The sequence below is a fragment of the Corythoichthys intestinalis genome, chromosome 2, assembly GCF_030265065.1.
Source record: "Corythoichthys intestinalis isolate RoL2023-P3 chromosome 2, ASM3026506v1, whole genome shotgun sequence".
Taxonomy (NCBI): domain Eukaryota; kingdom Metazoa; phylum Chordata; class Actinopteri; order Syngnathiformes; family Syngnathidae; genus Corythoichthys; species Corythoichthys intestinalis.
Window position 1 is genome coordinate 58,743,715 of NC_080396.1, and position 26,347 is coordinate 58,770,061.

General features: G+C 41.0%; 1 protein-coding gene across 2 annotated transcripts; it reads left to right on the forward strand.

Annotated features, from left to right (window-relative positions):
* The first annotated feature begins 652 nt into the window (after nucleotides 1–652).
* Nucleotides 653–25,665, forward strand: LOC130912154 (potassium voltage-gated channel subfamily H member 3-like). 2 transcript variants are annotated; one of them, XM_057830024.1, is made up of 15 exons: nucleotides 653–1,111; nucleotides 6,477–6,710; nucleotides 9,314–9,445; nucleotides 9,556–9,701; nucleotides 12,942–13,200; nucleotides 13,294–13,451; nucleotides 13,788–13,995; nucleotides 17,985–18,362; nucleotides 18,441–18,640; nucleotides 19,077–19,326; nucleotides 20,069–20,283; nucleotides 23,839–24,113; nucleotides 24,690–24,799; nucleotides 24,887–24,936; nucleotides 25,023–25,665. In XM_057830024.1, exons 1-15 carry the CDS (start codon nucleotides 1,036–1,038, stop codon nucleotides 25,587–25,589), a joined length of 3,258 nt encoding a protein of 1,085 aa, XP_057686007.1. In that variant the 5' UTR covers nucleotides 653–1,035; the 3' UTR covers nucleotides 25,590–25,665. The 2 variants fall into 2 exon arrangements, with proteins under 2 accessions (XP_057686007.1, XP_057686006.1); XM_057830023.1 differs by having other exon boundaries at nucleotides 12,942–13,451.
* The last annotated feature ends 682 nt before the right edge of the window (nucleotides 25,666–26,347 follow it).

The window sequence follows — 26,347 nt, forward strand, 5'->3', positions numbered from 1 at the left end:
AAACGTTAGGAAAAAACAGCCCTAGTTCATTGTACCATCACTGATTTTTTTTTTTTTTTTTTAAAGGGAAAACTGTCAAACTCCTCTACTGAAAACTAATAGTCCACTTTATCACGCCATCACCAGGATCTGTCTCATGAGAATTACATGACAGGTTGTGATGAGAGATGATTGCACATCTTGATCAAAAATCAAAATGGAATGTGTCAGGAGTGGACTCCGGCTTTCCTGCATTTTTTGAGTGCAGAGAACTCTACTGAAGCAGTGCACATATAGTATCCCCCTCCCCTGGAGCAATTTTGAATGAGAGTTTGGGAGGGTTAGCAGGAAACATTCGCTGCCATCCTCTCTCAGACGAAATGAATTGGACGTCTATCCTTGTCAGTGTTAGGCAATGAGTTAAATATACTATGTTCATGTCTTTTTGTTTGTTTGTTTGTTTGTTTGTTTTGTTTTTCCCAATTACCAAAAATAGTTACTTGCCATATAAAGGGTTAACATCTGTCTTATTTATTACAACTTTAGTAAAAACGGAAAGGCATCAGTGTTAAATTAATTCATGAAAAAACATACCCGCTGATTCAAAGACTCGGTGCCCTTTCCCGTTTAAGCAGCCATCAATCAACCCACGAAAGGATGAGTGACAGGAATTCAATGAGCTAGAGAGAGGGGGGGTGACTGGATAAACTATAGAGTCCATGACGAGAGGAGAAGAGAAGGAGGAGGACGAGAGGGGTTGCAGTGCAGCACACCCGTGCGTAAATGTGACCATCCACGCCGTGCTCTCCATTCAGCTATTCTCTGCATCCAGCACGGGCACCTTGCCTCCTCGCGTTTGCAGCCCCAATTACCTGCACAGTGGTCGCTAGAGAAATTTGGACCGTGGAGTCCCGGGTGTCGCGACTCGGCGCCCTCCTCCAGGGTTTAGGAGGAGCGCCGGGAACCACGTCTAGGTTTCTCCCGGGTTTCGTGAGCACCTCCGGCGAGAGTCATGGCTCGGAACGCCGGGAGAGACGCGGCTCAACCCGGTCCCGGATGCCCGTGATGCGTGGCTTGATCGCACCGCAAAACACCTTCTTGGATACCATCGCTACTCGGTTCGACGGAACCCGTGAGTTCCAAGTCTTATCCACGAATGACTTCTCATCTCTACTTAGTTGATGTTTCAAATAATTACTAAGTCGACATGACTTCAAACAACGATCAAAGACAATTAGCTATGATTATGTTGCCAATATGACTTGCATGCGCACGAATGAATCGATAACACATCCACGCCAACATTCATGATTTAATTAGCACCACAGGAGCCCTTTAGAGAATGACACTGTGATGATATACAGTAAATGAAACAAATTGACTCATGAAGAAAAGAAAGAAAAAAACATTACATACAGTAGTTGTAGTATAGTTTTCATTGATGCAAGGAGATTATCAAATGTATGTTTGGACTGTGCTCACCACCCCCCCACCCCCCCATGTCTTTTTCTTGGAATTTTATGATGGATTATAAATACAGAGTAAGAAGATGGAAGTGCAACACACATATCAAAAAAAACTAACAAAAGTAAACTAAACAAAAATAAAGACAAAATAGTGACTGTGCCCAATTTATGCAACTGGGTGCAGTTGAGTGCATATGGTTCAGCTATTTCTTGTGATCTTACACATTTGACTAGTTTTATTGTTTCACCTTTTCGTCTTTAAACACATTTCAGGGGGTGAGAACAGCCCCTATGGCCCACCCATGGTGACAGGTCCGCATATATTTTATGTTTAATCCAGAAGTAGGATGTATCCCAGATAGCAGACCGACATTGAATAATCGTTCATTTTCCATCAAAATCATCAGTGTGGTTGACATTGAATTTTTCGACATAAAGTGATGTTGAAATAACGTTCTATGGTATGTCAGGCGATGGTTGGGTTAACATTGTTTTACAGTTGATGAACTAACGTTGACACATAGTTGATTTATGATTGACCAGGAAATATGATTGAAATGTCATTGAATTATGGATAAGCGGGCGTTTTGGTCAAAAACATAACATTTTTGTTGTTGTTGTTCCAATATTATTAATAAACGAAATGACGTATGGGTTTTGTAAGGATTTCAACCTTGAAACAACATTAATTGGGGGTGCAAAATTGACGTTGATTCAACGATATAAGATCGACAGCGGAATGTTGATCCAACGTCTATTCAACGTTGGTCTGCTATCTGGGATTTAACAGATGATAATGCTCTACTACACAAAGCGGGGCTCATCTGGTGTTCAGGTATGAGCATATTGAAGCTTACATGAATGCAAAGATATTACATTGATTGCCTGTCCATGAAAAGCACGCAGAATTGCACATCTTGTTATTCTTTGACTCGAACGTAGTGTAAATCCTATTCACACATATCCAGATAACTAACAATTAGCAATGTAAACTGGAGGTTTTTTTTATTAGTGGTGCTCTTATAAAACTCCAAGCTGAAGGTGCAAACTCACAGGAGAAATGTGTGGAAAAAGGAATTCACTGTAAATGAAAGAGATTATGAAACGTTAAAAAACAAAAATACAGCACTTCATCAACTAAATGTAGAGCAGCGTTCCATTGCAATGGTATCTTAGATTTGGCAGAATTTAACTAGTCCAACCCCATATTACTCACATTGTCTTCCAAATATCTGCTTAAAACGCTGCAATAGTTAAAGAACTGCCACTATGTGATCAGTTGAAAACATCTTGAGTCATGATAGCAGTAGTAGTTTAGAGTAAATGTTCTGAGCAGTGACTGAAGCTGAGATTCTTCTTTTTGAAGCTCCAAACAAGTTAGAAGCTCAGTCAGGGAATTTTAATGAGGCATGCTGACTCAAGACCTGTTTGTTACTGTTTGTGTGTCAAGAGGGCTATTTGTCACCATTTAGCGAAAAAGATGACTTGGACAATTTAAGTAATTTGTAGGAATATAATATTGTTCAGACTAGTCCTTGTGTGCAGTGTTTCGGTTTAGGGTTTGCAACACATGGATGGATGAAATCAAACTGAGTGAATGAATAAAAGTGCCCGACTCGCAGATTTTTATTGGTAGCAACAATAAACACTAAATGAAATTGCACTTTTAGTTCTGGAAACGGGTCTCGTTGATCCAGCAACGAGTACTGCACACCCATCTGTCATCTTTTAGTGCTTTTTTGTGCATGTCAGCTGACTCATCACACTTTTTATTTTATAATACTGTATATAGATAATAGCCTACACTGAGGATAAAGCTTCATTACCTTGTCAAAATACAAAGCATGGAAAGATCACCCAGCTTGTTTGTCTGCTACAATTGCATTAGAATTACTTTTATTCACAAAGTGGCAGATTAGTCATTAAAATAAAGCTGCATACAAAACTGTTTTATTCACACATATTTTTAATCCAGGGGTCTCCAACTGATTCCACAAAGGCCCACTGTATGTGCAGGATTTAATTCCAACCGAACAAGATGACACTTTTTCACCAATCTGGTGTTTTACAAGTGCAATCAGTTGATTTCAGTCAGTCTTTTTTAGCAGAAACGTCATTGGTTCAACTGTCTTTGCTTGATCGGTTGGAACGAAAACCAGGACCCACAGCATGCCTTGTGGACCGGTGTTCTGAAAAAATACATACTACATTGGCGAAACGATGCGAATTTGACACCCAAAGTACTACCGTGCGCTTCCAACTTGTTTTATTTCGATGCATACAGGCAGAACGTACTGAACAAATGCCTTAACAAATTACTGAAATGTAGTTATATCAAAAAAAGGACCGTTTAGATACGCTACGTGACTAATGTGGTCAACAGATCAACACTGCTTTAAAACTACCACTACAATTAAAAGTATGAAAGGGAAATACATGCAAAAAGTATTTTTTAGGCAATGAAAAGGTAATAAAAACTCAGTAAAAACAAAAATAGTGAGTACTCGGCGCTCTTAGCCGTTGTGAGCATGCGTGCGGATGCTTGCGCAAGCGCACTGAGCATTGTGTAGGATGTTTCAAAGGAATTGCAGAACACAGTGGTTCTGCCAAAATATCCTACACAGTGAAGCGTCCAACCAATGCTCAATGTGCTTGCACACGCATGCGCACAACAGTTAAAAGTAGCGAGTACTTACTGTTGTCATTTTGATTGAGTCTATTTTTACCTTTCCATCCTCAAAATACTTTTGCTGTGTGTTTTCCCCTAATAGCTTTTAAAGTGCCTTGAAACGATTTAAAAAAATAAAAAAAACAACATCTTAAATACTGTAGCAGTACTGGAATCATTGGAATTAAAGTCATATTTTGAGACGATTCGACAACAATTTGGCAAAGCGCAGATGACGAGAAATGAGTCTTTAAATCTGCCATTTAGCTCCTCCTGTCATTATAGCGCTCTGGCGCCTATATCTGGATGATGACGTCAGCAAAAGAGTGATTTCAGCGGATTTATCATTGAGTCCAAAGAGGAGGAAGCGTTTTTCCGCAATTCTGGTTCAAGTGTGGATCTTTCAAGTGATTGTCGATCCAGAGCAAGCCTGTGGCATACAGCCATAGTTGTTTGAGTCGTTTTTGGAGGAAGGGGAAGATTCAGAATGAGAAAAAGGCGACAGAGACAACAAACACGAGGCTGATGACAACAGCATACTGTAAAATGTCATCATTGTTTTTATCTCTCTACGCCAATATTTTTACAGGATATTGTTTGTATCTAAGTATTTTTCCCCGATTGCTGAATAAATTGTATGGTCATGACAAATAACAGTCTTGTGCTAAATAGAATATGAAATATCAAAAATGCATTTAATCAGTTCGACAGTGTAAAATGACTGCATAATGGTCAAAACTGTCGACTTGTTAAACCTTCCAAACAGTATTTTGGCCACTGGATTTTTTAAATCTAAGACTGTGGCCAGAAGTCTCTCATTTTCGTAGCGCAGGATTTTTAAAAAATTGAATAAATATTCTGCTTCTGCACACATCCAAGTGGTCCATTTAATTCAGGAGCATAAAATACCGCGTGTAATATGAAATAAACCTGCTTTTTTTGTGTGTCACAGGCACTTTAAGCATTGTGTTTCCTTGTGGTAGCTTCAAAGCAGAGTATTGATCTGTTGTGCACATTAGTCATGTAGTGTATTGAAACCACCCTTATTTGATATTATTACGTTTAAGTATTTACTTAAGGCACTTTTTTTAGTACGTTCTTCCTGCATACATCTAAACAAAACAAGCTGAAAGCGCATGGTATCAAATTCACCATTGGTAGCACGTTTTGCCAGTGTTGCATATTTTGGCAGAACACCGGTTTGGAGACCTCTGTTTTAATTGACTTTTTAAAAATTACGGTCGTATAAACGTAAAAAATGCAGTAGGTGGAAAAATGATTTAATTACCGTACTTGCCAAATTAAAAAAAAAAATCCTCAAATGTCTATGGCTGTTTTTTTTATTTTATTTTGGTAATAGACAATTTGTAAATTTAAAATCTGACTTCAGCTACAAATTTAGCAGGGGATTAAATAAATATTTTTCCCATTATATGTCAATAACACCCTGAGTAAATTCAACTGGGTGGTGCGAATTTAATGTTTAGGCTACCTAAAATAATGAGAACCATCACTGGTGTGTTAAAATAAATAAATAAATAAATAAATGAATAAAAAGGAGCTACTTTATTCCTTTAATCTGAATAAAGTCTGGCCAGCACATTTACATGAGCTTTATTGGCTCTTTAGTCACGCATCAATGACTTTTCGCTTGGTCTCTCTTCTCATTTCGTCACTTCAGTACAGTTCATAATATATCCTTCAAAATGAAAATTCTACTCAATCCACATTCACTCATGAATGGACGTCCACGATCCCGCTGGAATGAATGTCATACTTACTCACTTTCTCAGCTCCAAAATGAATTATGCACAGCTGTCCCAATAACTGGCTGCCATGCTAGCACGTTCACGTGCACATTATCCTCTCTCATTATTATTTTGGATGATTGCCAGTGACTCTACATTGGATCAGCCAAGATTGTTTGGAGAGAACAATAGAAGAGAAAAGAATTGAAGGGAGATGAGAGGAAGTTCATTGAAAAGCAGCAGGCATGTTAAATTGTCCCCGAGGAGAACTCTTCAAAGGAAGGCGAATCACCGCTGAGTCTGACCCAAGAGCTGAGACGAACACGCTGCCAAACGGGAAAAGCTCTACATTAAATATTAATCAAGTTTTCGTTAAATTACAGCATTTTAGCACTGCTGCACAGATGACTTATTTTACAGTACTCTCAATCTTTGAATTGTGTTTGAATTAAAATGTTTAAGCGCATGCTGACTAAGCAAAAGCAACTGAGAGTCTAATTTTGTATGCAGAAGATAAAAATGTTATTGCTCTCCTGGTGATTCACAAATGCGATCACAGAATCTCATTAAAAAATCCCTGTGTCTTCCCAAAATTTTCCATTTTACACTCCCTAGATAGCAACTTTGTGCTTGGGAATGCCCAGGTCCAAACACTCTACCCCATTGTCTACTGCTCCGATGGCTTCTGTGAATTGACCGGCTTTGCTCGCGCTGAGCTGATGCAGAAGAGTTGTACATGTACCTTCCTATATGGTGGAGAAACCAGTGACCACCTCACCTCGCAGATGCAGAGAGCTCTGGATGAGCGGCGGGAGTTCAAGACTGAAATCATCCTGTACAAAAAGAGTGGTAAGGGCTGAAGAAGAGTAACACAGTTAATTATTTTAGTCACATATTGCCATCAGAGCCACTAAGGAAAAAGTTAAGCCTTTGGTCCTCTTCCTTAGAGTCTTTATTATGAACAAATTCAATTGAGAACGGCATGCCTCAATACAGAGCAGAACCCAGCATCAATCAAGAACGCTGTCCATTAGAGTGATGGTCCAGGCATAAAGACTCACTCAGTGTGTGCAACTTGTACAGTGGTATAAAAAACATATCTTAACCTTTTGGAATTTCTCACATTTCTGCATAAAATCACCATCAAATGATCTGATATTTGCCAAAATCACACAGATGAAAAAAACTCTGCTTTAACTAAAGCCACCCACACATTTATAAGTTTGACTATTTTAATGAGGAAAGCATGCAAACAACGACAGAAGGGGGAAAAATAAGTAAGTGAAGCCTCTGCCTAAGAAGACTTAAAGAGCAATTGAAACCAATTTTTACCGAGCAATTTAAGTCAGGTGTGTGCCCAATCACTGATGAGTGGTTTAAAGCTGCCCTGCCCACTATAAAACACACATCGCGTAAGAATTGTCTTGATTATGATTGTCTGATGCGAATTATGGCTTGGACAAAACGGCTGTCTGAAGACCTACGATCATTGATTGTTGATTTGTATAAAGCTGGGATAAGATACAAAACCATCTCCAAAAGTCTGGATGTTCACCAATTGACAGTCAGAGAAGTTGTCTACAAATGGAGAGAGTTTGGCACTGTTGCTTCTCTCCCAAGGAGTGGCCGTCCACCAAAGATGAAGCCAAGAGTTAAGCACAGAATACTCAGAGAGGTAAAAAAGAACCCTAGATAAAAGTCTTACAGAAATCACTGGCATAGTCTTACATCTCTGTGCACACTTTAACTATATGTAAAATGATTTCCAAGAATGGTGTTCGTGGGAGGACTCCACAGAGGAAGCCAGGGCTGTCTAAAAAAACATTGTTGCTCATTTATTGTTCGCAAGTTGGCACCTGGACACTCCGCAGAAGTTATGGAAAAATATTTTTTGGACTGATGAAACCATAGTTGAATTGTTTGGGAGTAACACACAACGTCCTGTGTGGAGGAAAAATGGAACAGCTCACCAACATCAACACCTCATCCCCACCGTGAAGCATAGTGGAGAGAGCATCATGATTTGGGCCTGTTTTGCTGCCTCAGGGCCTGGACAACTTGCAATCATTAATGGAAGAATGAATTCAAATGTTTATCAGGATGTTTTGCGGGAAAACCTGAGGCCGTCTGTCAGACAGTTGAAGCTAAAAAGAGGATGGATGCAGCAACAAGACAATGATCCAAAACACAGAAATTAATCAACTTCAGAATGGTTTCAGAAGAACAAAATACACATTCTTGAGTGGCCAAGTCAAAGTCCAGACTTGAACCCCATTGAGATGCTGTGGCATGACCTACAGATTCATGCCAGATATCAAAGGAATCTGACTGAACTACAGCGGTTTTGTAGAAAAGAATGGGCCAAGATTAGTCCTGATCGATGTGCCAGACTGATCTGCAGCTACAGGAAGCCTCTGGTTGAAGTTATTGCTGAAAAACGGGGCGCCACAAATTATTAAATGTGATGGTTCACTGACTTATTTTCCCTCCTTCTGTCATTGTGGCATGCTATCCTCATTAAAATATGAAAACCTATACATGTTTGGGCGGTTTAAGTTAAAGCAAACACCATTTTTTTCATCTGTGTAGTTTTGACAAAGATCAGATCACATTTAATGGTGATTTTATACAGAAATGTGAAAAATTCCAAAAGGTTTAGAGACTTTTTCATACCACTGTATCCTACTACTTTATATACAGTACTACTAGTTTTGTTAAATAGCTATAAGTAGCATTACAAGATCATTATGACTTAATTTACAATGGGGATGACATTTGGACGGGGTGGGGTGTATAAGAGAGGAATCTGAAAGTTGGCAAAGATTTGGATATGACTATTACTACTTATTGTACTATTTTGGAATATTTTTGTTATTGGTCAATGTTTAGGACAATGTGATTAATCACAGTTAATCGCAAAGATCTCATGTTATTAATCATCATAAAAAAAATTGAAAAATAAATAGTTGCGCCGCACTAGAAAAATGATTAATCATTTGTAATCATTTCGCCACTGTGTTTGCTATACATATGTCTCGTAGTACACAACACAGCAATGCTCATCACAAAACAAAAAAATACACCATTGCTACACTGAAATGTGATGTTTGATGTCAGGAAAAGCCTAACAGAACAGCTGCATTTTCCCCAGAAATAATTACATGCACTTCTCCATTTTATATGGGCATAAATTTGACTCTGAACAGAAATACTATGCTAGTTATAAGATGATGTCCACACCACATTATTTGGGTTGTTTATTTTAGCACCCTGTTTAAAAGATAGTTTTTTTTTTTTTTTTTTAAATTGAGTCATACAGAGTGCAGCCCATAGTGGCAAAATTTTTGATTCACCTTGGTCTTACCTTTTATCTCACAAAATCTTGGCATTTGAACAATGGTGTGTATTCTTATATATCCACTTTATTTCTTCAACTACTTTTCTTTGAGCAGGTTCCAAGTTTTGGTGTCTGCTGGACATTGTGCCCATAAAGAATGAAAAAAGTGAGGTGGTTCTGTTCCTAGTCTCGCATAAGGACATCACAGAAAACAAGGACCAGGACCATGGCAATGAGTCTGACTCTGGTGAGCTAAAGTACACCGAAACAGCTAAAAAGAAGAGGGGAAAAAAGTCCAACAGATGATCCATAGAGTCATGTATTTATCAGAATCCCTTACTGATTTCTATATTAAAGATTCAAAAACAGGGCTGGAGGTACACCAGATTAACCGCCCAGCAGGCTATAGTACGGAGCGTCGCCGAAGTCGTGCTGTCCTTTACCAGCTGTCTGGACATCTTCAGAAGCAAGACAAGACCAAGAGCAAACTCAACATCAACAATGTGAGAAATGGTGTTGCTGCTGATCAGAGGTGGGGGGATGCTTAAGGCACCAATTTTACAGCTTTTGGACTTGGGTAAAATTTGACTCTAACTTGGTATTCATGAGACTTGAATAGATGTGAACGACATAACATGTCTTTGGTGTTTACAGTTAAGCTAGCTTCTGGAAACAGACTTACATTGGAACTGCCGTTTTTTTTGGTTTATAAAGAAATACCAGAAAGGCATCAAATGACCCCGATACCAAACTGAAAACTGGGCTATGTCAAACAATAGACCACTCAAACAAGCAATCAAGCAGCCTAGATGTGAAGGGGGGGGGGGGGGTGGGAGGTTTACTCTGGATAGCTGCAATAAGCATCTTGAATATTTGCAAATACAGGGCTTCCTTGGCTTTGTCAAACAATAGACCACTCCTTGGTGGGTCTTGCAAAAGAATTGGCTCATTCTCATGTGGGCGTAAAGGCGGTGCAGAAGGAAACATTGCTTCGGCAACAACCTAAATCACCTACAGTGCTGGCCAAAAGTATTGGCACCCCTGCAATTTTGTCAGATAATGCTCAATTTCTCCCAGAAACTGATTGCAATTACAAATGGTTCAGTAGTAATATCTTCATTTATTTTGCTTGTAACGAACAAAAACAATTTAAAAAAAAAAAAAAATCATTATCATTTTACACAAAACTCCAAAAATGGGTCAGACAATAGTATTGGCACCGTCAGCCTAATACTTGGTAGCACAACCTTTAGGCAAAATAACTGCGAACAACCGCTTCTGGTATCCATCAATGAGTTTCTTACAATGCTCTGCTTTTTAGACCATTCTTCTTTGCCCAACTGCTCCAGGTCTCCGAGATTTGAAGTGTGCCTTCTCCAAATTGCCATTTTCAGATCTCTCCACAGATGTTCTATGGGATTCAGGTCTGGACTCATTGCTGGCCTCTTTAGAAGTCTCCAGTGCTGTCTCTCAAACCATTTTCTAAAGCTTTTTGAAGTGTGTTTTGGGTCATTGTCCTGCTGGAAGACCCATGACCTCTGAGGCAGACCCAGCTTTCTCACACTGGGCCCTACATTATGCTGCAAAATTTGTTGGTAGTCTTCAGAGTTCATAATGCCATGAGCAAAGCAACCCCAAAACATCAGGGAACCTCCGCCATGTTTGACTGTGGAGACCATGTTCTTTTCTTTGAAGGCCTCATTTTCCCCCCTGTAAACTCTTCGTTGATGCCTTTTCCCAAAAAGCTCTACTTTTGTCTCATTTGACAAGAGAATATTCTTCCAAAATGTTTCTGGCTTTCTAACGTAAGTTTTGGCAAACTTCAGCCTTGCTTTTTATGTCTCTGGGTCAGAAGTGGGGTCTTCCTGGGTATCCTTCTATAGAGTCTCTTTTCATTCAGACACTGACGTATAGTAAAGGTTGACACTGTTGTACCCTCGGGCTGCAGGACAGCTTTAACTTGTTTGGATGTTAGTCGAGGTTCTTTATCCAGCATCTGCACAATCTTTCATTGAAATCTCTCGTCAATTTTTCTTTTCTGTCCAAATCTAGGGAGGCCTCAGAGCTATGGGCTTTACACTTATTGATGACACTGCGCACGGTAGACACAGGAACATTCAGGTCGTTTGAGATTTGTGACCTTGAGATTGCCCATGCTTCCTCACAATTTTGCTTCTCAGGTCCTCAGACAGTTCTTTGGTCTTCTATCTTTTCTCCATGCTCAATGTGGTTCACAGAAGGACACAGGATACAGGTTGAGTCAACTTTAATCCATTTTAACTGGCTGCAAGTGTGATTTAGTTACTGCCACCACCTGTTATGTGCCACAGGTAAGTAACAGGTGCTGTTAATTACACAAATTAGAGAAGCATCACTTGATTTTTCAAAGGGTGCCAATACTTTTGTCCGTCCCATTTTTGGAGTTTTGTGTAAAATGATAATGATTTAATTTTTTTCCCCATTCTCTTTTGTGTTTTTTCATTGCAAGTAAAATCAATGAAGATTTTACAACCGAAGCATTTGTAATTGCAATCATTTTCTGGGAGAAATTGAGCATTATCTGACAGAATTGCAGGTGTGCCAGGAGAGACTTGGAGTAGTTGGCTCCAAAAATCTAAAATTCCAGCAGAGCATTGTAAGAAAGTCACTGATGGATACTGGAAGCGGTTGTTCACAGTTATTTTGTTTAAAGGTTGTGATACCAAGTATTAGGCTGATGGTGCCAATACTTTTGTCTGACACATTTTTGGAGTTTTGTGTAAAATGATAATGATTTAATTTTTTTTCATTCTCTCTTGTGTTTTTTCATTGCAAGCAACATGATGATATGACTACCAAAGCATTTGTAATTGCAATCATTTTCTGGGAGAAATTGAGCATTATCTGACAGAATTGCAGGGGTGCCGATACTTTTGGCCAGCAGTGTAGGGAAATTGCAGCTTTTGGAAGATGTAAAAAGGTTGTCCTGGGCGGTCCACTGTCCAACATGCAACAACTGTTTTGTCCAACTGGACAAGCCTATTCGGAAGGGGTTGGGGAGAAAATGACCTCCAAAGGTGTTCATTGCCTCAGACATACCATCCAATAGCACCTTTCTGTCTCCATACAGTTTACACACATATAAAGTAAATGTAAGGCATACTGTAAGTCTGACCACAGTATGGTTCCATGCATGAAGTTGAAAAAAAAAAAGAAAAGAAAAGAATACCTGACTAGTAATGTTCCATTTGGTTTATACAGAGGATAAAACTGGAAGAGTTGAAGGGAAAAGTAAACACTTAAAAAAAAAAGTCACATCCTGTCAGTAGTTTGGTCTATTTTATGGTGGCTTTTTCACCACAACCTGCCTCCTGTCCTTGTAAGTGACAACCGGCCAGCTAGAGTAACAACAGTTTACCCTTCCCCCATCAGCCAAAGCACCCCTGCCCAGCAAACACTCAAGATGCTAATTGGAGCAATCCAACCCTGTGGTTTTGCGACTGTGAATCGGAATGACTAATGACAACCATCGTGCTCACAAAAATATGCTAATTAGGGTCAAATGATCCTTCTCTGGATACAAAAGTGATTTGGAACAATTTATCCCTCCTTGGTAGTTCTAGTTGGTAATTGATACTTGCAGATGTGACTTACTCCCACCTCTGCTGCTCTTCGCCACGTGAACATGTAGTATGAGCTGTGGTATTGGCATTTGTAGCTGTTTCACTGACTAGTATGCATGTTTCTCCTTGTTTCTAAACAAGAGTGTTTTGGGAGCCAATGCTAACCCGGTGCCTGAGTACAAAGTGGCAGACATCCAGAAGTCCCGCTTTATCCTTCTCCATTATGGCGCTTTTAAGGCTGGCTGGGATTGGCTGATATTGTTGGCAACTTTTTATGTCGCCGTCACGGTTCCCTACAATGTCTGCTTCACAGCAGTTGAGGTACGAGAGGATGGTGCGTCAACAGCAAGAAGCCCACCCAGTGTCAGTGACATCTTGGTCGAAATTCTCTTCATGATTGGTAAGGATGTCACCTCAGTTCGATTAATTTCATTTTTTGTTACCAAACCCAAAATGAACCCTATGTCTTTGCATATATGTATATGTGTTTTAGATATCGTGCTAAATTTCAGAACCACTTACGTGAGCACATCTGGTCAGGTTGTGTACGACGCTCGCTCCATTTGCATTCATTATGTCACATCCTGGCTGTTTGTGGACCTGATCGCTGCCTTGCCCTTCGACCTGCTGTACGCTTTCAATATCAGTGTGGTGAGTCTCGCAGTGTTTCCCAACCCTCCCACTCTGCAAAACAGAAATGTCACAAAATGTGTACTTATACTGTACATCCTGAAACAATTCATTTACTTATGTACTTATTCACTGTATAATCTGGGCCTGTTTAACTGGCCTCTACAATGCAATATTATAATATTATAAGCAGTTTGACTGTACCTTTTGCCATGTTGTGGAAGAGCTTTTAAATATGCCTGACACTACATCACTGGCATAGATGAACAATGATACATTCATTGTAGTATAGAAAAGATATTTTTGGATCATCTAATTAAAATTGGTCCATTGCATCCATATGATTCCATCACCCAGAACTTTGGGGTCCACCTGTTGAAGACGGTCCGTCTTCTGCGCCTTTTGAGACTTCTGCAGAAGCTGGACCGCTACTCCCAGTACAGCGCCGTGGTCCTCACCTTGCTCATGTCTACATTTGCCCTGCTAGCTCACTGGATGGCATGTGTCTGGTACTTTATCGGCCGCAGTGAGATTGAAAGTAACAGCCCAGCTTCTTGGGACATAGGTTTGTGACTTCCTTCCACAAGGTCGGGACACTTTTTTTCACATCACTGTTAAGAGAAAGATAAAGCTTGCCAAAAATTCTATTAGTCTTAAATTCCATAGTTACTAATGACACTTTTATTTTTAGCAATGAGCTTTAACAAGCAGACATAGAAATGTCAAGGCCATTTGTGCAATAAATGAACATTCAGGAGATGAATCATTACTTTCCACCATGTACATACTGCAAGAAAGCAACGTGAACCCACATAAGTTGCTACATGCTTTCAAAGATTGTCACAAGAAAACTTTGTCATTCTACTTGTAGACCACACATTTTTGAGAAAACATGTTATTATAGCAAACTATCTCACCTCCTACAGCGTTCACTGCAAATAACAATGCTGTGAGATGCTCGTGAAATTAGCTTATTCTTGGTCACATTATTCCGAACAGAAAATGAAGACAAGGAGGGGGGTTGATTAATTGTTCTTTTTGTGCTGCATGTGTAATGATATAATGGATGCCAGCTAGCCCTATGTACAGGGCATTAAAACTGCTTTTCCACTAACTGGTCTGGAACAGGTCGGGTAAAATAGTAGGCTATAATACATTTCCATATTCTATGCTAAAAATTTCATAAGCTTCCCCTGCCAAAGGTTTGCCAGGGATATGGAAAATGGCGATGCGTTCCACGCATGCTATCCATAACTTTGCAGCTGAAACACTCCCAAATGTCATACTATCCTACCTGACCTGCACTAAACTGCTCGGTGGAAACATGACTTAAGTAAACCTTAAAACATGATGCATTAGGACGTGCTATGACCGGTGTGTTGGGAGCCTGTATTTTTAGCTTCGGTTAGTTCACTTAAGTACAGCACACAAATGGCTGGGAAACGCAACATTCACCCCTAAACCTCAATCAAGTTGGAGAACTTGCACAATTGGTGGTTGACTAAATACTTATTTGCCCCACTGTATGTTGTACTCGATATAACATATTTAATACTTCAAATATATATTTTTTTCCTTTTTTTTTGCACAACACCGCACCCCCCCCTCTGTCTTAGCAGAGAATGGTTTGACCCCGCCCTGGCGCACTCAAGGCTACACTACGTACATGCCCTGAAGCAGGAAATTATAATCTGTCATTGTTATAAACTCTAAACATGGCGAGTCGTCCTAAACCGGGTGCGCAGTAAAATAAAATAAAAACAGATGAAGATCATAGAGGTGAACGAGAAACATATGACATTTTTAAAATAAGGAGAAGGAGCCAAAGAATTACGGATAGAGTTGGCTTTTGACAGTGATGTTGGTAGGTGAACAACAGCCGTTAACACGGAACGTTTACATTCGCGATCACCGTGACCAAAGCCCGGTTCAAGTCTGTCATCGGCCGCTTGTAGCCTATTGAGCTGCGGTATGACAGCACATGCTGAGCTAAGGAGAGAGAAGGTGATGGGAGATAGGTTAGTCTGTGGGGAGCAGGTGCCGAAATAAGTTTCCTCCGCAGGGTGTCCGGGCTCTCCCTTAGAGATAGGGTGAGAAGCCCGGTCATACGGGAGGGGCTTGGTGTTTAGCCGCTACTCCTCCGCGTAGAGAGGAGCCAGCTGAGGTGGCTCGGGCATCTGGTTCGAATGCCTCTTGGACGCCTCCCTGGAGAGGTGTTCCGGGCATGTCCCACCGGCGGGAGGCCCCGGGGTCGACCCAGACAAGCTGGAGAGACTATGTCGCTCGGCTTGCCTGGGAACGCCTTGGAATCCCGCCGGAGGAGCTGGCTGAAGTGGCTGGAGAGAGGGAAGTCTGGGCTTCCCTGCTAAAGCTGCTGCCCCTGCGACCCGACCCCGGACTAAGTGGAAGATAATGGATGGATGGAGCAGGTGCGCGAGCCTGAACAGACTCAGGTCCGGCAGCTGGATTTATCTTGGGTTTACAATCCACTGTGTATTATAGCAAACGCTAATAAGAAGCCCACTGTTACACATGTGCATACACGTTGCACACTGCTACGCATTTTCATGTTTTTGCCAGTGACTGTAACTGGAGGAGTGCGAGCCTTCAGTAAAATGAAAATAATAAAAAAAGATCTACGCTCCACCATAGTACAGGGCAGGCTTAACAAACTAGCCATGCTCTCCATTGAGCATGAGCTTGCTCAAAAACTGGATTTCACTGATGTTATGACTTTGCTGTCAAAAAATCTAGGTGCATCACTGTTTGAGGGCTAGATAACCCTAGGGATGTGGAGGGGTCAGGCAAAGGATGTTTAGTTATTCTGTTTTGTTGTTTAGCAGGCAGGCATAGCACTCTCAGTTGTATTGTATCGTAGCCCAGGGGTTTTCAACCCAGTCCTCAAGGCACACTGTGGGTCCTGGTTTTTGTTCCAGCCGATCCAGCAGAGACAGTTGAACCAATGAGGCTTCTGCTAAAACAAGCCACACCTGACTGCAATCAACTGATTGCACTTGTAAAACACCAGATTGGGGAAAAAGTGTTGTCATCTTGTTTGGTAAGAATGAAATCCTGCACCCACAGTGTGCCTTAGTGGAATAGGTTGGGAACCCCTGTCGTAGCCTACATGGCACAATAGATGGAAATTGTTTGTTTATAATGTGTCACCTCACATTACGGTCTGTTAAATTTAACTGTCCATCTCAAATTAAATAATTTGAAATTTTACACTGCCATTGCTTGCAAAGCATTAAAAGTACTGTGTATGTTGTCGTGACAAGCCGGTGGCAGGGGTGGGGGGCCCCTATAATGGTCTCTTGTCCCCAGGCCCCTGCATGTCTGTTGACAGCCCTGACCACAGGAGTTGTAAACATTACTGCGGGGTCTGAGCCGCACCTTACTGGTCTTTGGCCTTATCCTGTTGGGTTTCAATTGCAATGGTATATTATCGAAAAGGTGAATCTGTCACAGTGGTCGTGGAGGTGAAAAAGTCATGACTGTGGGAGGAAAATAAATGTCCTCCATACCATCTGGCATTTGGTACTATCCGGTTGGTGCAGGGGTTTGAATAGGAGGGGACAATGACAGGTGCGCTTGCACATTCCCTTTTTGCCATTGATGAAGTGCTCCTTTTAAATGATTTTTATCTTTGTGTTTGTAAGCCTGTGTATGGCTTTTGAAAAAAAAAAAAAAATAATAATTTAAACCATTTTTGGGAAGGGTTGGGGGGTCTATATAAAACCTGTTTTGGGCCTTTCAATAGTAATGATTTTAAGACCTTCAAATTGTGGCCCTAAAATCAAGGCCAGCATTAACTGTTGCAAAACTAGGTGCCTATTGCATTGGCTTGATAAGTAAAAAGTAGGAAAGTCTCATTTTGGTCATGGGTGTGAACAAGCACTGATTCTTAGAAAAGCACTCTTAGCTCAGTTACCACACATTTAATCAGTTATAAAGGGGGGAAAGCACATTGTGACAATAAACACATACACATGAAATTCAACACATTTTACTGATTGGCATTGACGGTGATAGGTATCTAACCCATTAGAACTGGAAGGGCGGTCAGTTGTCATTCATTTTCAGCCTTATCCAGTGGGGTTATAAATGCAGTGGTATGTTATCTAAAATGGGATCTGTTACTGTTTGGTCATGGAGGTGAGGAAGCAGTGAGCATTCACTGTCATCCCCTGCGAGTTGGATTGAACATCATTCATGGCAGTCAATGAGTAAATCACAACAAGTGACAACAAGGGATTACAGGAGGGAAAGGACACGGGAATACAGGAGGGAAAGGACACGGCTTGACCATGATTAGCGATGAAACATGACAATATGAGACATTGTGCAGTGCCAAAGTAATCATCATTCATGAAAGCAAGACCCCAGAAAACCCTGAAAATTTGAACACAAAGTCAAAACAGTAAATCAGTGATCCCAACAGAACTACGACAGAGAGTAAACAGAGACTGTTGACAGTAAATCCGTCAACTGATTTACAATGTGCCTTAGTGCAGAATTTGCTATTAAACTTGAACCTTTTCCTCCAAACAGGGTGGCTTCATGAACTCGCCAAACGTGTGGGCACACCATATTTCTTGGCACCACTGACCTCCCTACTGGGAGTGTCTGATTCGCCTCAACGCCCTGTGGCACCAGAACTGATTAACTCCAGTCAGTGGAACAGCTCTGGTCTCGAACCATTGAATGGAGAAGGTTTGTTTGGTGCGGCCCAGTGGAACAGTAGTAGGCCCCGCGTAAGGTTGCCAGGTGTCACTGGCATGGCGCTGAGCGGCGGTCCATCCGTGCGGAGCTCCTATGTGACATCGCTTTACTTTGCTCTGAGCAGTCTGACCAGTGTAGGTTTTGGCAACGTTTCAGCTAACACAGACTCAGAGAAGATCTTCTCCATCTGCACCATGCTGATTGGAGGTGTGTAAAGCACTATGTTCGACAAATACAAGATGTTTGCTGGCAGACATTATTGTTTCACTTTTGTCTTCTCTGTAGCATTAATGCACGCCGTAGTGTTTGGTAATGTGACTGCCATCATCCAGAGAATGTACTCACGACGCTCCCTATACCACACCCGCACCAAGGATTTAAAGGACTTCATCAGAGTGCACCGGCTCCCCAAAGCCCTTGAGCAGCGTATGATGGAGTGTTTCCAGACAACTTGGTCGGTCAACAACGGCATTGACGTCAGCGAGGTAGAATTACCGTATTAAATCATGTCTCACCATGGTTAGTCACAGTCAAGAAGTTTCCAAGACTGGTCAAAACTCAGCACTTTAGTCTTTTACCCCTTTTCGGTATTCTGTAACAGTGTTCCACAACTTTATAGCGCCAAGGTACACATTTTACGTTTGAAAAAAAAAAAATCTCAGAAATGCCACAAAATTGTGTGTGGTCAGATATTACCTGTGAGTCCGTCCGATCTTCTGTCCAGTTACCACACCTCTCATTCATAGTCAACTGTGATAGGTTCTCTTTGACCATGTGCAGGATAACTACTATAGTAAATGGATGGATGGTATAGGTTTTGTTTTCTGCCATCCACCATATAAGTACTAATAGTTATGTTTTCATTCAGATTCAGTTGAGGTTTTTTCCAATGCACATTTATAATTCGTACCCACTCTACAGCTGCTGAAGGACTTCCCAGATGAGCTGAGGGCTGACATTGCCATGCACCTTAATAAGGAGCTGCTGCAGCTGCCACTTTTTGAATCAGCCAGCAGAGGATGTCTACGCTCCCTCTCACTAATCATTAAGACATCCTTCTGTGCGCCAGGGGAATTCCTAATCCGTCAGGGCGATGCCCTACCAGCCATCTACTTTGTGTGCTCTGGCTCCATGGAAGTGTTGAAGGACAACACTGTGCTCGCCATTCTGGGTAAGAAAGCAAACAAACTAGCCCGCACAACCAACGCACTAATGTTCAGCACCTTGGACAGAGACACGAGGGAGGGAGACAATGAAGTGAATGAAACTTACAGCAGAGCATAAGATAGGAAGAGATACTGATGGTAGTGTTAACATCCAGCATTTTTACCTTATATCCCTGCAACCTACCTGCCAAGTTCTTTCACAAGACACACTGCAACCCATAGTGAAGAACAATTCTGGAATCGGCTCAGCTACACATGACGCAAAATAGCTGGTTGTATTAATGATCTTACTGGTGTAAATAATGAAGTGAGCACTGCCCTCATTAGCATTTTGGCCTTGGAATGTTCCCATATTTCACGCACATAATCTCTCTCTCACAAGCGCATGTACACACACATCGACATTCATGCCTCTGGTGTGCTAATTCACAAGAGGTGTGTTGTTCTTCTCCAGGAGACACAGTTGCATGAGCGCAAATTGCTTTGGCAGCGCCACTTTGAATTTACAGCTCAGCAGAAGGGATGTGATGCAGAGGGAGGCAGAAAAATAGAGAAAGTGGTTCAACACAGGATACTACATCACTCCTTTAAAATTCAATTTTCATTCCTCAGTGAAGAATAACAATGCTATCACCTCCCTCCTACTCATCAGTAAATTATAGAAAAAAATATAAAGAAAATATATTAATAAAATATGAATTAAAACACGTACAAATTTAATGATGTATTTTTCTTCTCCCATTCTAGGAAGAGGTGACTTGATTGGCTCTGACTGTCTGACACAGGAAGCAGTCATTAAGACCAATGCCTGTGTCAAGGCACTGACTTACTGTGACCTGCAATATATCAGCCTTAAAGGGCTCCGCGAGGTTCTTTCTCTTTACTCTGACTACACCCAGAAGTTCCTTACAGAAATCCAACACGACCTAACGTACAACCTCAGGGAAGGACACAGCACGGAGGTAGAGTGACGTTGATAAGTGCATAAATGTACTGGACAACGATATGTGACGGATTAAGCAAGTCACACTCTGCAGACCCCCTTAGAGTCGGCAAGATGTTCCCCAACCAGATGGCATTTGCCTTTGGCATGTTTTGCATCTGTTCTAGGAAGCAATATTACTGAGGGCTTTCTGTGAAGTAATATAATTTTTCTCTTATGCAACACAGACAAGCCCATCACTCCTGGTCCTGCTACTGATGTCGGTTTACATTCATTCTTTTTATGGTTATCCACAATCACTCAATCTAATCAAAGGGAGACTGGATTGGTTGGCTGAGGGTGGCTGTGCATATTTATTATTTATGCGTGTGTATGTATTATGAGCTCTTTTTGATATGCTCGCAACAGATTCAAGTCACAATGTCAAACGTTAGTAACAGCAACAACTATTTTTTCTAACAATGAACATTTACATGGACACTCAAACATGAATGCAAACATTATCAGCACTTGCAGCTTGGACAGTTTCTTCCCACAACGCGAAGTATCCTGATATACTGCACATCCCAAAGGCCTCAAGCATTGCCTTCATAAATGTAGTCCATAATGTAGTACTGCTTTTCAAAAGTTGAATTATGAAAAAATAGGAGACACCATAAAAGTGATTAAAAATAACAACAACAGGTTGCTTTAAATCAGGGGTCCCCAAACTTTTTCTTGTGAGGGCCACATAACTTTTCCCTTCTCTGATGAGGGGCCAGGTCAGTTTGTAACAGAAAAAGTGTGACGATTGCAGGAGTGCCTAAATGTAAAAAAATATTGTTTTTCAGAAAGCCACAATCAAATAACCCTTTCTGGATTTTTCACGGAACAGAAGTAAATAATATAATATAATATAATATAATATAATATAATATAATATAATATAATATAATATAATATAATATAATATAATATAATATAATAATAACACTATTAATTAAATAGATAATAACCAAATAACCCTCTCTGGGTTCTTCACAGAAAAAAGCCAGGAAATAAATAACACTATTGAAAAAAAAATAAAATAAAAAAATAATTCGGGGGAGCCGTATCCGGCCCGCAGGCCCTAGTTTGGGGACCCCTGCTTTAAATGATAACACTGCCAGTATTTATTTATTTGTACATTTTTTTAAATTGACACCATAGACTTCATAATAGTATTGACGGGTCAGATCGGTCATGCACTGCACCTCGCATTCAAGTAGGGAGCTGCCCACTTCAAGACGAGTTAATCACAAACGCACACAGTGATCTAACGTCGGATTTCTGTTGAAAAAGACGAAAGATGTCCCGCATACAAACGAGAAGGATTGTCTCAGGAGTGATATGTTCAAGGATTCAAGGTAATTATTATATTGTTTTTACAATGCATGCATTTTGAAACAGTGTGAAAAAAAATCAATGGGAGGAATTAGCCGCTACTGCAGTGGCATCGCAGTTTGCAATATTTACATCAAATAAATGCTAACTGCACGTTTTTTTGCTTTTAACCAAGAATTGAGACTGTTTTACGTCTATATCTATAAAGAATTCGGGGATTTAAGCATTTATTCACAATAATTTTCACCGGAAAAGCTCTGTTTACATGAGGCGGCCGCTAGCTACATTCACTAACAGACTAGCATTGTACTTCGAAATATTTACGTAAAATAAATGCAAACTGCATGTTTTTTTGTTTTTGTTTTTTTTTAAACCAAGAATCGAGACTGTTTTACATCCATGTCTATAAAGAATTTGGGGATTTAAGAATTTATTTACTAGAATTTTCACCGGAAAAGCTCTGTTTACATAAGGTAAGGTACATTTACTAACAGACTAGCATTGTACTTCGACAAATTTATGTAAAATAAATGCTAACTGCACGTTTCTTTTGTTTTAACCTAAAATTGAGACTGTTTTACATCCATATATATAAAGAATTCAGGGATTTAAGCATTTATTCACAAGAATTTTCAATGAAAAAAGTTGTCTGTGATTCCGCTCGGTCAGCTTTGATGGCCTCGCCAACAATGCAGGCCCCGTGTCCCGTCAATACATTATGAAGTCAATGATTGACACGTCATTGTTCGTGGACATGAACATGAAAGCAGTGTAAGTCCGGGAAGCAATGGTGGATAAATAAATTTGTTCTATGTAATATTACTTTTAGTCCCTTTTAAGTAACTAGGTCCCAGGTGTAGGTTGAAATATAAGGGATTGAAAAATATCTGCCCCTGAATCCAAAGGGTTTGATAACAATGTGTTTAAATTCCATAGTCAGGAATTACTTCCCCTGACTAGATTAAACTTGTATTCCTTTTTGAGGGAAAAATAACTCACTAATGACTTGAGTAAATTGACAATCATCTGTCACATAACTAGTGTTTCTGAGTTTTGCTGCTGCGATCAACTAATCTTCTGTTCTGAATGACCAAAAGAAAATCCAGAATAAGAACTTAGAGTTGTGTTCATCTGTTTTTTAATAGTGTCATTTTTGCCACATCCATTCTCTTATTCCCTATGTTTTGCACCGTTGTCCAGTGATGGCACCATAGTATAAAAAACAGGACAAAAAAAAAAAAAAAAAAAAAAAAAAAACAGCAGCCATCTGGACTGAGGGCGAAAGAGACAAGTCTTCTGCTTGACTTACAGCCAAGGCTAAACACAGTTGGAGTCATTGGCACTTACTGTACAGATGGATTTCAGCTGTTGCATACATACATACATACATACATTGATTGTCCTTTTTATCGTTAAGCACAAGCAGACTTAAAATGTCATCACAGGTGACTGAATGAATGCACACACGTGCGTAGTTTTTCTGTAGACTTGCAGTCATGTTTTTTGTCCCCATTCAACATGGGTCTAAATATAGTGCTCTCAGAGTGGCAGGGGAGGGAGGGGTCACACATGGTTGGATAATAATAGAATGAAAATTACATGCAGATGAGCTGGTGTAATCTATTGTAAGGATGAAAAGAGACTGCGGGGTAAAGTGTAGAATATCGATGAGAGTTATACTTTTGTTTACACACACATGCACAACTACAACCATTGCAGGCATTTACACACACTGGCCCACAGTCATGCTTTTGTTCACATTTAATGCCGTAATGCGTATTCCATAAATCTGACACTTCCAGAGAGACGCATTTGCTCAGCACACTTGCCGCGGCACGTGCAGCATAAACACAGAATGAAATCCCAAACAGCCCCCTCTCCTCCCCCCTTCCCTCAGAGAAAAACCTCAGCTAAAATTAAACCTCTGTGATCTAAAAATACCAGCACGTGGACTGGATAGAGAAGATACAAGAGCCTGGGTAAGTAAATGGAGGGTGACGGAAGAGAGGAGAGACGCATTCCTCCCTTGACAGACCCAACATAGACAAGTGAATGGTGCTCGGGTCTTCATGATAGCACTCCTGAACAGATGTCAATAAAGTGAATGAAGTTCAGCTCCTGTGAATGGGAACTAGGTTTACTCTGAGAGTTTCTGTCATTTTAAATGTATGTCAAAAACAAACGTCTTTTATGATCATCTTTCATACTTCAGGCCGACTGTGAGAGCAACGGCGGACTTGTGAAGAAGCTTCCCTCCATCAAAGAGGATGAAGAAGGGTCAAACTCTGAGGAAGAACACTCACCTCTCCTGAAGATGCCGCCCGTGGGCAGGCTGGGCCGAGGCCTGCGCTCACCCCTACGATCCCCTTTGCGCTCCCCGCTGCTCCCGCCGAGACCCTTCAGACCACCGAACGATCACACTCGACCGGCTGGTCTGCAGATTCCTGTAGTGAGCTTCAGCTGCCTGCAGCCAGAGCTCAGCCCTCGGTAGGAAGCCAGCACATTTGTCTCTTGGCAGCATGTGTTAATTCACTCTCAGTGGGATGCGGCAGCTTCTTACAGCATCAATCAAAGTGCAGAGTCAATATACATCTCGGAGCCACTTACTAATCGCGATGTTTTGTCGTCTGCTCTTTTACCTGTCAACAAACGGGTTCTCGGCTTCACTGAATGGCAAAAGAGAGATTACATTTTTATCGTATGTGAGATCGTTTGTTCTTTGCAAACTGCCATCTTCATTTTTAGAATACTACAACCTGGATTATTGATAACGTGTAGTTAATAATTTATTGTGCATATGATTGTAAAACAAGTTCTCAGTTTTTTTACACCAAAATGCCAGTGATCATTCATTGCTAGCCCTTATAGTTCAGAGGATTCACTGTCTCTCGCTCTCAATGGTAGCGATTGAGTTAATTGTCACACAAGTATAAACAAAGAGCCCAGATCTCTTATGATGTGAAATCCCAAAGCCAGTGTGATGTTCAGTTTCCCTAAAATCCGGAATTCTTTGCCCTTGTTTATGCTCTCTGTTCCGTATTTCTTTTCTCACATATGCAACAGCTTTGTAGATGGCACTGAAACAGAAAATAAAAGCGCTCAAGACACAAAGTTTGACTTTACTCATACCAGCACTACACAGCGCTGTCTATCCAGCCCCGATCCAGTCACAGGTAACTTACAAAGTACAGCGAATACTTGCTTTTAACAGAGCTTTGGATCATCTGTGATGTGTTTTTGTATGTTCTCGCCATGCACAGAGGATGATGACGGCGACACAATGAAGGCTATCGCGAAGCTTAAGCGAGAGGTGAGAATGTACCCAATCTTGGTGACACAACATCAGGTCGAATTTGATTTTTATCTTTCTTTTTTCCCTCTCTATCCCTGATTCAGATGAAGGTTCTCTCCCACCAAGTAACCAACGTGAGCCAGGACCTTCAAGAAATGACTCGACTTCTCAAACCACTTTTTCACAACCCCGCCAACCTGTTGATGCCCAGTGCCATCACTCCACCTCCCAGCGTTTCTTCGCACGGTTGCTCCCCGGCACCACCGATTTTTATACAGCAAGGAGAGGGACAACATCTTCAGTGCATCCCGATAGCAGAGCCATCAGCGCCTACGCTCAGCGTGACAGGATTGGACTGTTGCAGGAGTGCACACGCAGCAGAGTTTGACCCCATTCACTGTTCCAATTCACAAATCACAGCCTCAGTTAATGCTGCAGCTGGGTCTCCTTGCTCAGCTCCACCATCCCTTCAAAATTCCCCACACGAGCAGAAGCTAATGCCAGTTCCCTCCTGGTCAGCCTCTATCCCCTCACTCTCGTTGCCACGCACACCTCCTTTGCAGGACTTAACTGGGCAGAGTTTTGAGCCAACAGCCAGAGGCTCGTCCCAATACTGGCCCCAGGCACAACACACCACTCAGCTCAGTTTCGTGGATGAGGGGCAGCCGTGAGCAATCTCGGACGAAATTTGGGAAACTGCATGGCAAACGTGTCTGAGACTGGCATGGACTTTACAATGTAAAAACATCTATTGGCACAACAGTAGTCTCTGCTGCAGTGACATATGTAATAATAAAAGTTTTATGGCTTAAATTATATTTGTTTGTTGCATAATGAGGTTTCCCTAACAGTAATTGAATCATAGCGGCTTCATTGTTGCACAACAAGGTTCCTTTAACAATAATTGAATCATGGCGGTCAGGCTCATTTTGAGTGTGAGCCACAATATTTTCCATTACAAAATCATTTCAGACTGTGAAAAATGTAACAACAAATGGAAACAAGTTCATCCACCCCTACTTATCATACATATTTACATCAGGTTGTGAAGATTGAGGCAGTTAAATATTCACACAAATTGCTGAGACAACAATTCACATACTGTATTTACACATCTTAATATGCAGTTATTCAAGTGATGCATTTTAGTTAAGTAAACAATGAAAAAAATCTGCTTCCCTCTTCTACACAAGCGCACTGCTCTAGTAAGTCAGTAGATGGCGCATTAAATTTCATTTAATCAAGTACAGTACAGCAGGGGTCCCCAACGACCGGGCCGCGGACCGGTACCGGTCTGTGGCGCATTTGGTACCGGGCTGCGCAGAAATAATAAATGATTTATTAACGACTGCATTCTGGCCGAATGACTTTGGCCTGTGCTGCTTAACACACCAATATCCCTGTCTACTCTAGATATACAACTACAGGG

Coding starts and splice junctions, on each gene's coding strand:
- LOC130912154 (XM_057830023.1), top strand. CDS start 1,036: ATGCCCGTGATGCGTGGCTTGATCGCACCGCAAAACACCTTCTTGGAT. Junction 9,446..9,555: donor TGGCAATGAGTCTGACTCTG/GTGAGCTAAAGT, acceptor TCTATATTAAAG/ATTCAAAAACAGGGCTGGAG. Junction 9,702..12,941: donor GCAAACTCAACATCAACAAT/GTGAGAAATGGT, acceptor TTTCTAAACAAG/AGTGTTTTGGGAGCCAATGC.